This window comes from Pogoniulus pusillus, chromosome 10, assembly GCF_015220805.1.
Source record: "Pogoniulus pusillus isolate bPogPus1 chromosome 10, bPogPus1.pri, whole genome shotgun sequence".
NCBI classification, from domain to species: Eukaryota; Metazoa; Chordata; class Aves; order Piciformes; family Lybiidae; genus Pogoniulus; species Pogoniulus pusillus.
Genome location: NC_087273.1, coordinates 7,459,885 through 7,472,245, shown reverse-complemented (window position 1 = coordinate 7,472,245; position 12,361 = coordinate 7,459,885). Strand labels below are relative to the sequence as shown.

At 51.3% G+C, this 12,361-nt stretch overlaps 1 protein-coding gene across 2 annotated transcripts in view; it reads left to right on the top strand.

The window, feature by feature from the left end:
* The window catches only part of MOB1B (MOB kinase activator 1B), a 43,084-nt gene that overhangs the window by 1,214 nt on the left and 29,509 nt on the right, over nt 1-12,361 (top strand). Inside the window, exon 1 of one of the 2 annotated variants that reach the window (XM_064149693.1) lies at nt 7,711-7,972. The exons of the other annotated variant lie outside the window; for it this stretch is intronic. Coding sequence (XP_064005763.1) covers nt 7,959-7,972 — 14 coding nt within the window. The 5' untranslated portion in view covers nt 7,711-7,958. Of the gene's footprint in view, nt 1-7,710; nt 7,973-12,361 lie in introns of those variants that run through there. 2 annotated transcript variants of the gene reach the window in all.

Here is a 12,361-nt window from a genome sequence, read left to right as displayed (position 1 = left end):
AGCAGCAGTGCTGGCTGAACCTGTTTGTGAGGAACACTCCTCCCAGGTGATCGTGGAGAAAGAGTTCTGCTCTCACTGCTGTGTCCAAGAGTGATAAGGGGAAAGAGCCAGCACCAGCTTCTGAGTGCACAGATGGGGAAGTTAGGTTGTGCTGAATCCAGAGGAAAACTGCTTGGGATGAAGCAAAAAGAGCAGGAAGATAAAAGGCAAGGGGGGAAAAAAAAATCACAGACTAACAATGGAGGAAGCCAAGGGAGTCTGGAGGCTCAGATCCAGAGCCTTGAGGAGGGTATTTAAGTGGTTGTTTTTAAACCAGTCCTGGCATGTGAACCCCAGTGTCAGGAAGATGGTGACAGACACCTTCCAGTAGCTGAAGAGATCCTGCAGGAAGGCTGCAGAGGAACTTCTCAGCAGGGTGTCTAGAGATAGGACGAGGGGAATGGTTTGAAGCTGAGAGAGAGCAGGGTTAGACTGGATTTTGGGAAGAAGTTCTTCAGTACTAGGTTGGTGAGACTCTGGAATGGGTTGCCCAGAAGAGTTGTGGATGCCCTGTCCCTAGAGGTATTTAAGTCAGGTTGGATGAGGCCTTGGGCAACCATGTCTAGTCGAGAGGTGTCCCTGACCACGGTGAGGGGTTTGGAGCAGATGATCTCTGAGGTCCTTTCCAACCTGAGCCGTTCTAGGACAGGGATCCTGTAGTTCTAGTCTTGGGATTGCCAAGTGAGAGTTGCAGTCTCAAGCTGTTGCCAACTAGCTCTCAAAATGCAGCCTTGGGCTTTTCAACAGAAGTCCTTCAACTTGTAATCTGTAGTACTGCCAACCATGAAGCTCTCAGCAGCCTTGAATGTTTCTTATCACTGTTTAGAAAGTAAACCTTTTGCTTTTATGAACTATTCCTTGCAACCAACTTTCAGTTGACAGATGGCTACCTTGATCCTTGACAACAGTGCTCTCAACCCTTTACAGATTTTCAAGGCAGATCACACATCACACAGGTTTCCAAAGGAATGTTGACCTCAGTGCTGGAGTGGTTCACATTCCAGTTTTTCATAGTCTGCATGTCAGGTTTCTCTTCAAAACCTTCTTTAAACAAGCAATCAGAGCTTAGAGGAGAACAAAAATAACTGCAGGAATTCATCTTGACCACTTATCTTTGTCTGGATTAGCTTGCTGGCTCTAAGTGAATAAGCAGGTCCCTGAATCTTGTGGACCAAGGGAATGCTGCCTGCATTCCTCTCCTGTGAGCCCAGCAGGGTGCATGGAAGAGTCTTTGTAAGAGGTACACATTTCCACCCAGTTCTCCTTCCTTTTATTTTGCTTTCCAGGTGCAGTAGAAAATCTCCCACTGCTCTTTGCCCTGCAGCTTGCCAGAGTGTGGGAGTTACCTTTAGAGGGCACCACTATGTTGGACATCTTCTGTATCTCAGTTTTCCAGGAATCTCAGAGCTTCCTGAGTAAACGAGAGGGATCAAAGCTTCTGCATCTATGTTCAAGGGAGGGAAAAAATCGTCCTAGGACAAAGGAACTTGCATTTATTCACTCGACAAAGCTAGTGGTAAATTAAATCTGCCTAGGAGAGAGGTCAGGCTGAGAGAGCTGGGACTGTTCAGCTTAGAGAAGAGAAGACTCCATGGGGACCTTAGAGCTACTTTCCAGTAGCTGAAGGGATCCTACAGGAAGGCTGCAGAGAGGCTTTGCTTAAGGGTGTCTAGAGACAGGCCAAAGTGGAATGGTTTGATGCTGAGGGAGAGCAGGGTTGGACTGGATGTGAGGAAGAAGTTCTTCAGGCTGAGGGTGGTGAGACTCTAGTCTGCCCAGAGAGATTGTGGCTGCCTCCTCCCTGGGGGTGTTCAAGATCAGGTTGGATAAGGCCTTGAGCTTCAGTCTAGTTGAGAGGTGTCCCTGTGGTGGGGAGGTTGGAGTAGATGATCTCTAAGGTCTCTTCTAACCTGAGCCATTCTGTGATTCTGTTATCTGTTACCACAAGTGAAAATAAAGCCCTCTGGAGATGCCCCTCCAAACTGCTGGTGATCAAGGAGCTGGATTTACTCACACTGGATGGTGTCTTTTTCAATATCTAGTGTTAAATAGGTTATTCTTAGCAATAGTCAACACCAGCTATGCTTTGGATGGATCAGAGGGAAGAGAAAAATCTGAGCTGACACTAACAAATGCTTATTTTATATTGGGATATGTTCCTTATCACTTTGTGACCAATCATTAGGCAAAGTTGACCTGTTCTGTTGTGGTATCTTCCAAAATGATTCTGCTAGCTCTAAGTCACTGTAGCAGTGGGGCTTACCCCATTTTCAGTGAGAGCTGAGCCTGTTCTGCACCTATCTCAGCTTTCAGCAGCAGAGACTGCAGTGAGCCTGAGCAGGCTCACCAACAGAGAGCAGAGGCTGCATGAAGAAATGGCAGTGGCACGAATCTGCTCTGCAGAACGTGTCCACACCATAAATGCTGCTGAGATTTGTGGAGGTCCCACACAAGTTACATTAGAAGCATTATTACTGAAATGTATGAGCACTCTGGCAGGAATCTGAGCTCTGTAACAGCACTCACTGAAGTCAACCAAAGGCTGGCTGAATTTATTGCTCTTTCTACAGAGCTGCTGAGTTGTGCTCTCCCAGCTCCATAATTAAGGTGACTCTGGGGGTCACTAATAACCTCATAGTTCCTATAGTTTCCTCTTGTGTGGCATTTTTTGCTGACAATAATTACAAGTACAAACCCAGGCTCAACCTGATATTTCTGCTTAAATGTTTCACTTGCTCACAACCCAAATCCCTTAATGCACAAACAACTATCCAGTTAAGAAACTGATGGATGCTGTTGGTTTAATGTAGCATGTGAGGGCTTATTGTGATAGGATGAGAGGGAGTGGATTGAAGCTTGAGGAGGAGAGATTGAGACTGGAGATGGGAAGAAATTCTTGACAGTGAGGGTGGAGAGACACTGGAACAGGTTGACCAGAGAGGTTATGGCTGCCCTTTGCCTGGAGGTGTTCAAGGCCTTGAGCAACTTGGGCTGGTGGGAGGTGTTGCTGCCTCTGGCAGAGGATTGAAACTGGATGATCTTTAAGGTCCTTTAGGCACTGGAATGGACTGCCCAGGGAGGTGGATGTAGCACTTGGTGGCATGGTTTAGCTGATGTGGTGTTCATAGAATCATAGAATCAACCACATTGGAAGAGACCTTCAAGATCATGCAGGCCAACCTAGCACCCAGCCCTATCCAGTCAACCAGACCATGGCACTAAGTGCCTCAGCCAGGCTTTGCTTCAACACCTCCACGGACGGTGACTCCACCACCTCCCTGGGCAGCCCATTCCAATGCCAATCACTCTCTCTGCCAACAACTTCCTCCTAATATCCAGCATAGACCTCCCCTGGCACAACTTGAGACTGTGTCCCCTTGTTGCCTGGCAGAAGAGACCAACTCCCACCTGGCTACAACCTCCCTTCAGGTAGCTGTAGACAACAATGAGGTCCCCCCTGTTAGCTTATAGACTGGACTTGATGATGTTGGAGGTCTTTTGCAGCCTTTGTGATTCTGTGATTCCAACCCATTCTCTGAATCTCTGTTTGAAGAGCATGGTGTTTGCATTATTTACATTTCCAAACAAGATGTTGTTTCCTACTTTGTGTATTCCTGATAAGGCAGGTAGGAAGTTTTTCTGATGTTAATTCCTGAGCCTTTTCTCAGCTGGAATGTTCTGCCTTTACCCAGCCGTGCTGCTGCTGATGATGATGGGGGAAAAAAAAACCCAAACAACTGGAAACTTGAGAACTCAGAAGCACTCTGTCAGCTGGAGGGCCCTTTCAGAGCCATTCTTTGAGCTCTCCAGTGTACTGGCTAAGCCAAAGTGACAGCGGTGAGGCCACGAGTGCATTCGCTCTGCCTTTCCGGGAGCAACGGCGCGCTTCAGCTCTTATGTAAGACTGCAGCGCTCTGCCAGCCCCTTGGAGCGGGCAGCGTCTGGAGCCAGCACTTCATGTGACCCTTGGCCATCCCAAACAGCCCAACACGAGTGTGAGCCCTCGAATGTACACATTACGTAACCACTTCTTCTCCTTACAACCACCCCGGCCAAGTGTTTCCTACTGGCTGCTGCAAGGAGCAGACGTTTAATTTTAACTTGCCACTGAAAATAAACCAGGCAGTGGGTAGAAGGAAGCGTATGGGTGGGAACAGGGAAGGGAGGTTATTCGTGTCCTAATGTGAATCTGCCAAAAAAAAAAGATCAGAAGTAGTTTAGACAGAGTTTGATTTACGTAGCCAGCTGAATCTGACTGCCTTAAAAAGTGCTCTGAGACCCATTTCACACCTGGTTTTGGGGGGGTTTCTTGCTAAGAACAGCCAAAAGGGAAAATTGCCAGCGTCATGAAATGCTTTTTAATGACACCCTTGCTGCCCAGCACAACGCTTGGTTTTCAGAGTGGCTTAGAGTCAGTTTAATTTGCTGGCTCAGTCTGAAGGACAGAGCCAGGAAAGCAGGAACTGCAGTTTCAGCAGTTAGAAAGGGGAGGGAAGCAGGTGACTCTCAGTGTGGCCAGGCACCTCCTTCTGCCCCATCTCCTGCCTGATAAATCCAAAAGCCATCAGCTTGTCCTCTGGCCTACCTGCAGCACTGGGACTTCTGTGGGGTTGCCAGGGCTTGTAGAATCCTCTTGCAGTGGGAGGCAGTCTCTGGGGGTTGTGCTGCCTGCCCTGTCCCCGCTCCACAGTCCATCTGGCTTCTTAGTGACCTGAAGAGAGGCAGTTTATCCCAAGAAGTTACAGCTAGGTGTTGTAACTTTTGCCACTTGGATGTAGCTAAGTCTGCAGTGCAGTGTGTGCTCACAGGATGCCAGGGGTTGGAAGGGACCCAAAGAGATCATCAAGTCCAGCCCCTCTGCCAGAGCGGGACCATACAATCTAGCTCAGGTCACAGAGGAAAACATCTAGACAGGACGTGAAAGTCTCTAGAGAAAGAGACTCCACAACATGTCCAGAGAAGGGCAACAAAGCTGGGGAGGGGCCTGGAACACAAACCCTATGAGGAGAGGCTGAGGGAGCTGGGGGTGTGCAGCCTGCAGAAGAGGAGGCTCAGGGCAGAGCTCATTGCTGTCTACAGCTACCTGAAGGGAGGCTGTAGCCAGGTGGGGTTGGGCTTTTCTGCCAGGCAACCAGCAACAGAACAAGGGGACACAGTCTCAAGCTGTGCCAGGGGGGAGGCTAGGCTGGATGTTAGGAGGAAGTTCTTCCTAGAGTGATTTGCATTGGAATGGGCTGTCCAGGGAGGTGGTGGAGTTGCTGTCCCTGGAGGTGTTGAAGCAAAGCCTGGATGAGACACTTAGTGCCATGGTCTGGTTGACTGGATAGGGCTGGGTGCTAGGTTGGACTGGCTGAGCTTGGAGGTCTCTTCCAACGTGGTTGATTCTATGATTCTCTCTGGGGAGCCTGTTCCAGTGCTCTGGGACCTTTACAGTAAAGAAGTTCCCCCTTGTGTTGAGGTGGAGCCTCCTGTGCTGCAGCTTACACCCATTGCTCCTTGTCCTATCCTAGGAAGCAAGCGAGCAGAGCCTGTCCCCCCCTCCTGACCCCCTGCCCTCAGATGTTTATAGACATTTATTAAATCTCCTGTCTTCTCTTCTCCAGACTAAAAAGCCCCAGGTCACCCAGCCTCTCCTGCTCCTTATTTCCTGTGAATATATTTTGTTTTGAAGCATTCTGGATGCTGTTTTATATGTCCTAGGGGAAACAAAGATAGAAACTGACCGAGGCAACCTCCCCAGATTAAGGGTATTGTTCCTAGTTTGGGATCAGGAGGTAGGGATTCCCAGAGCACAGTCCCCGGAGCCCAAAAGCACAGCCTGCAGCTGTCATCTGGGCAGTTGGACGTCTGTAACACACTGCAGAGCCTTGGTTTGTGCTCAGTAGAAGAGCCTTTTTGCCTGGGATGAGCACACTGCATGATCACTGTTGCCAGCAAAGATGTGACTGCTCCTCAGTCTGAAATGATTCTGCTGCACATGAGGTTTCCACAAAGAGGGGGACACAGCAGGTTTTAACCATGCTCACACAGAGCAAGGTGATTCAGGACAGGCCTGCCAAGGGCTTGCAAGTAAAAACAAGGGCTGGTAAAAACTGAGCAAGCTGAGGAAGTGTGGGATGGAAGAGCAGACAGTGAGGTGGGTTAGGAACTGGTTACAAGACAGAGTTCAGAGGGTGGTGATCAATGGTGCCAGGTCCAGCTGGAGAGCTGTAACTAGTGGTGTCCCCCAGGGATCAGTGCTGGGGCCAGGCCTGTCCAACATCTTCACCAGTGACACTGATAAGGGCACAGACAGTGTGTCTGATCAGCAGGTTTGCTGACAACACCAGGCTAGGAGGCTTGTCTGATAACAGCCGGAGGCTGTGTGTCCATCCAGAGAGACCTGGACAGGCCGAGAGCTGGGCACAGAGGAACCAGATGAAGCTCAACAAGGACAAGTGCAGACTCCTGCAGCTGGGGAGGAGTAATAAGCTCCCCCAGTACAGGCTGGGAGATGATCTGCTGGAGAGCAGCCCTGTGGAGGGGGACCTGGGGGTCCTGGTGGATAACAGATTAACCATGGCACAGCAATGTGCCCTTGTGGCCAAGAAGGCCAATGGGATCCTGGGGGGTATTAGGGAGAGTGAGTCCAGCAGGTCAAGGGAGGTTCTTCTCCCCCTCTACTCTGCCCTGGTGAGACCTCATCTTGAATATTGCCCTCAGTTTTGGGCTCCCCAGTTGAAGAGGGACAGGGATCTGCTGGAGAGAGTCCAGTGGAGGGCTAGGAGGATGATGAGGGGACAGGAGGGCATGGCTGATGAGGAGAGGCTGAGTGACCTGGGGCTGCTTAGTCTGGAGAAGAGAAGACTGAGAGGGGATTTAATCAATGTTTATAAGTACCTGAGGGCTGCCAGGAGTGGGGGGACAGGCTCTGCTCACTGCTCTCTGGGACAGAACAAGGAGCAATGGGTGTAAGCTGCGGCAAAAGAGGTTTTGCCTCAACACAAGGGGGAACTTCTTTACTGTGAGCATCACAGAGCACTGGCACAGGTTCCCCAGAGAGGTTGTGGAGTCTCCTTCCCTGGAGCCTTTCAAGGCCTGCGTGGATGTGTTCCTCTGTGCTCTGTGTTAGATAGCATTGTCCTGCTGTGGCAGGGGGGTTGGAATCGATGCTGTCCTTGGGTCCCTTCCAACCCTTAACATCCCCTGAGCCTGTGAACATCTGGATGGGGCTTTCTTCACCTCAGCAAACTGGGGGAGGTGTCCCTGCCCCATGGCAGCGGGGTTGGAGCTAGATGACTTTTAAAGTCCCTCCCCAGCCAGAGTGCTCTGAGATTCTAGTGGCAGGCGTTTGTGTTGTATCAGTGCCCAAGAAATGCCGCCCAGTGACAGCTGAGGCCTGGCGTGGTGCAAAGGTTTTCCTGAGGACAGAGGCTGAACCCTGCTCTCTGTCCCCTTCGGGTCAGCCAGGGCTGAGGGGAGGGCCGGCAGGGAGCCCCGCGCTGCCCCTGCGGCAGAGGCCGGTGCTCAGGGTGCGGATCGCGGTGCCCGGGGGACTCCCGAGGAAGAGAAGCAGGCACCTGGGGGGACAGTGAGGGCTGGTTTCGGGGCAGCCCGAAAGGAAAGGAACCGGGAGGGTGTTAAGGGGGGACGCGGAAGTACCCGAGGGGAAAACGAAGGTTTCTGAGGGGAGAGGTCTGACGGGTCAGGGGCTCTTTAAGGCGAGGGGGAGAGCTGCGCCTGGGGGCAGGCGGACACCGACTGCTGGGAGCGATGTCGGCGGGAGGCGGCCGGCCGTAGGCCGTGTCCCCGCCCCGCGGCGCTCTCCCCGCACCGCCCGCCCTGCGCCGCCGCCGCCGCTCCTGCTGCCATTGGGAGCCGAGCAGTGCCGAGCCGAGCCGAGCCCAGGCAGCCGCCGGTCCTGCTCCGCCGCCATCGCCATGAGCTTCTTGTTGTGAGTAACCAGCGAGGGGTCACGGTGGCTGGTGGGGAGGAGGGTCCTTTCCTCCTCTGCTCCGTGCCGCCCCGCCGGGCAGGGCAGCCCGCTGAGGGACGCGGCCGCCGCCCGCCACCCTTCCCCGCTGCCCTGAGGGAGCGGGGCGGCAGCTCTCCGCCTGCGCGATTGCCCTCTTTCCGCAGCTCTCTCTCCGTCCCGTTGCGGCAGCGGAGCGGTGCTGTGCCCGCTCCCTCCTTTTGTGCTCCGGTCCCCCGGGGCACCCCGGCCGCGCTAACGGCCGCCACTGCCGGTTCCTCCCACCCCCAGCCGCGGGAGCTGGTCGGGGCCGGCCGGAGGGCGGCAGCTGCGTTTCGACCTTTCCTTATCGGCTCAGGCGTCTGGTGCAGGGGAGGATACTAATTTAAAAAGCGAATAAATCCAGGCGAGGCTTTTAATCGGAAATGGGGGGAGACTTTCCCGCTGCGTGCTGTGGTGGAAGCCCAAAGTGTGGGGGTGTCCCTGGGGAGGCCAGAGCTGCCTTCAGGGAAAAAAACATCCACCGGCCGGAGTCCCCCTTTTGCTTTCCCGGTGGTTGTTTTTACTCACAGGCAGGACGGTGTGGGCAGAAGTTGCTGCCCGTAGCGTTCTCTGCGGTAGCTAAGTCAGAAGGGGCTGGCGCTGGCGCAGCTCGGTGAGCAACAGCCGTCAGAAGTGAAGTCCGGGCCGAGGGCTGCAGAGATGCTGAGGGGACTGGAACGGCTCTGTGGTGAGGGAAGACTGGGAAAATTTGGGCTTTTTAGAGTGGAAAGGGGGGAGTCTTATCAGTGCTGATCAATACTTCACGGGTAGGTGTCAGGAGGATGGGACCAGGCTTTGTTCAGTGGTGCCCAGTGACGGAATAAGAGGTGACAGGCACAAACTTGGCCACAAGAAGTTCCTCCTAAGCATGAGGAGGAGCTTCTGTAATTGAAAGGTGCTGGAGCCCCGGAGCAGGCTGCCCAGAGAGGTAGTGGAATCTCCATCTCTGGAAAGATTCCAAGCCCACCTGGATGTTTTCCTGTGTGACCTTCTGTAGGTGACGCTGCCTTGGCAGGGAGGTTGGACAGGATGATCTCCAGAGGTCCCTTGCAGTGCAGTGCTGTGATTGATTCTGTGTCACGGCTGTGCTGGGCGGAGGGGACAGCGATGGGGGAGCGCTGGCAGGCCGTGCCCGGCTAACGAGAGGCGATTGTTTCCTGCGGCATAAAAAAGCTCCCCGAGGAGCTGGTGGCAATTTAGGTGTGTGCAAAACCTCACATTTCGCAGGGTTTTTTTTTTGCTTCGTAAGACAGCAACTGAATGAACTTTGGTCCCTCCCCTTGGGAACAAAGACAAGGTACTTCTGGTAATTAACATAAACCGGTTCAGTGACCTATTAATTAAAGTGAAGATGAGCTCTAGGGAGAGAAGGGAACTCCAAGCAGCTGATGAAGGCACCCTTGCAGAGCCAAGCGCCTGGCGGGACCCTATTGAGCGTTGTTACAGGCTGAGAGTTACGTGCGAGCAGTTAGTGGGCCCCTTGCCATAATATCTGACAGTTGTTAAAGGCTTATATTGATAACCAACAGATGTATACAGAGCCTGCTTTTAGAGAAGATGCTTTATCTTGGGAGCTGGAGCCTTCTAGTAAGTTGTGTTCTCATGGAGACGAATAACAGCGCCGCTGGCTTCCTTCTGAACCCTCTCCACTGCGTTTATCTTTTAACTCTGCTCTACCAAAGCAGCCTTTTCTGACTCTGCTCTACCAAAGCAGCCTGCCTGTCACTGGTTGTTCTGCCTTACCCCAAGAGAGGTTTTGAAAGACACCTATCAGCTGCAGGGTGGAAGCTGCGAATGGGAGGTGGGTACAAATGACCCATCGGTGGGTTCAGATGCGCTGGGCTGCTCCTAATGAGAAGCCCAGCTGTCTCCCTCCTTCATAATTCTCATCTGCTGCAATGGAGAAGGAGTGGAGGGGTGTGGGGGGGGAACAGGATTTCGAGTGCAGTGGTGTCCTGGGAGTCTGGTTTGCAAATTAGAGTCTCTCTCTCCGTGGCATTTGGCTAAGTGGTAACGGAAAAGCGTGAGCCCCTCCACCCTCTGTCACAGGCAATAATGAGATGCTCGTTTCTTTTTCCAGACCCTTCTGAAACCTCAGCAAGCAAACCTTTCCCCCCACACCCCCTTTCCATTGTTTCAAGTGGCCCTGCTGGATGAAACGTGGCAATGGAAACTGAAGTGACTGCATGGCAAAGCTAGAAAAGTTGGCAAAGCTGCTGTTGGCAGAGTGTTGTAGACAGCACCTAATTGACTCACCTGCAGTCTAGAAATGGATATAAAAGAAATAAAATATGCCTGTTAGGCCTCGGGGAGACTTTCTGTATTCTGCCAAGTAGTTAGTAGAGGGTTTTTTGAAGTATCCAAGTTAGCATCTCCTTTTGCCTAACCTGAATTTCACGTTCATGTGACAGCCACTCAAAGATAGCGGTTGGATATCTTCGCTAGATTTCGTGTTGCAAACTTGGATTTTGAGCTGCTAAACGTCCCCCTATCACCACAGTACTTGTAACATAGTTTTTCACAAGAGTTTTCTCGCTCCCTTTTGTGCCAAGAACGTCCTTGGTGGGGAGCTGGCAGCGTGGATTGCTTGTTGTGCTCTTTCCTCTGTCCGCGATACCCTTGTGTCTTTGTGAACTGGCTCGGGGTTCTGAACTGCTGATAAAGATGTAGCAGGAACGTTTCTGATTGCAGCGAGCCTGTCCTGCAGGTTTCAGGTCAGTAACTTGGCTGTAGTTTGTCAGCTGGACACTCAAGGAGGAGATCCAAAGCCCTGTTCTTGCTTGCTGTCAAATAACAGGGCGATTGTGCTCGGATAACACAGGGTGCTTGGGGCCCCCCGCGCAAGCCTGCTGCACGGTCCTTGTCCGCTGACAAATCCATTGCTATTCTTTGCTGTTGCTAGGGCCAGTGACATATAAAGCTACAGGGAGGGAAGGGGGGGAAAAAAATCAAGGGGAACCATTGTTTTCTCTCATTATGGGTAACATTATAAAAAGACTGTCTTGTGAGACAAGGCACTGAATTAATACAACTCGGTTTTGACAGCAATTGTTATTTCCAGCGCCGCTATTTTCTCTTTCTGAACTGTTTCTTCAGACTTTCTAAACCTCTCCAATAGCTCAATCTTTAAGGAAATTAAAACAAAAGGAGAATTGGACTAGAAAATAGTCTCAGCTCAAAGAAAAAAAGGCATCTTGCTAAGTTCCCTCTAAAAGGAAATTACAGCATAGTTGCAGGTACTTCAGCTTACATCTCCAAGCAAAAAAAATTAAAGATAGTTCTGGTAGGCGTGCCATATGGTGACATGCTTGTGGTATCCTACCACTGGCACAGCTTACATTAAAAAGGGGGGAGCTAGATGGAAACCATTTAATTTTACAAAAGAAAAAAAAACCCAAATCAGTTTTAGTGTTGAAGTTCTGAAGTTTGTCTTCGACAGAATAAAAAGGCGTCGAAATAAAAAGCTGTCAGAATGAAGGTGTCGGAGCAAAAAGGCATCAAAAGGAAAGGCATCAACAACAAAATAAAAAGCCACAAACCTCCCCCCCCCCTCCAAAAAATAAAAAGGGCATCAGAAAATTCCACTCTATTGTTTTCTTAAAAGGAGTTTGGTGTAAGTATAGAATCATAGAATCAATCAGGTTGGAAGAGACCTCCAAGATCATCCAGTCCAAACTATCCTTCAGCCCTATCCAGTCAACCAGACCATGGCACTAAGAGCCTCATCCAGGCTTTGCTTGAACACCTCCAGGGACAGTGACTCCACCGCCTCCCTGGGCAGCCCATTCCGATGGCAAATCACTCTCTCTAGGAAGAACTTCCTCCTAACATCCAGCCTATACTTCCCCCCAGCACGACTTGAGACTGTGTCCCCTTCTTCTGTTGCTGGTAGTTGTAACTGATGGTATTTGAAAGAGTAGGAGCTGATGAAAACAGTAAGGGTGAGGATGAGTAGCTGTTGTTTGGGATTTGTGTGTTCATGAGTTGGTGTAAGGGCTCCAAAGATGTTGAGGAGATTGGAATGTCTCTGTGATGAGGAAAGGCTGAGAGAATTGGGAGCTTTTGATTCTGGAAGAGAGCAGCTTGAGGGGGGCATCTCATCGATGTTGAGCACTAGTTCAAGGGTGGATGGCAGGAGAGTGGCACCAGGCTGTGCCCAGTGACAGGACAAGGGTTAACAGGCACAATCTTGACCATAAGAAGTTACATCTAAACATAGGGAGGAACTTCTTTAAGGGTGCTGTAACCCTGGAGCAGGCTGCCCGGACAGGTAGTGGAGTCTCCATCAACCTGCCAACCAGTGTGCACCTTCAGAAAGCAGCTGATCAA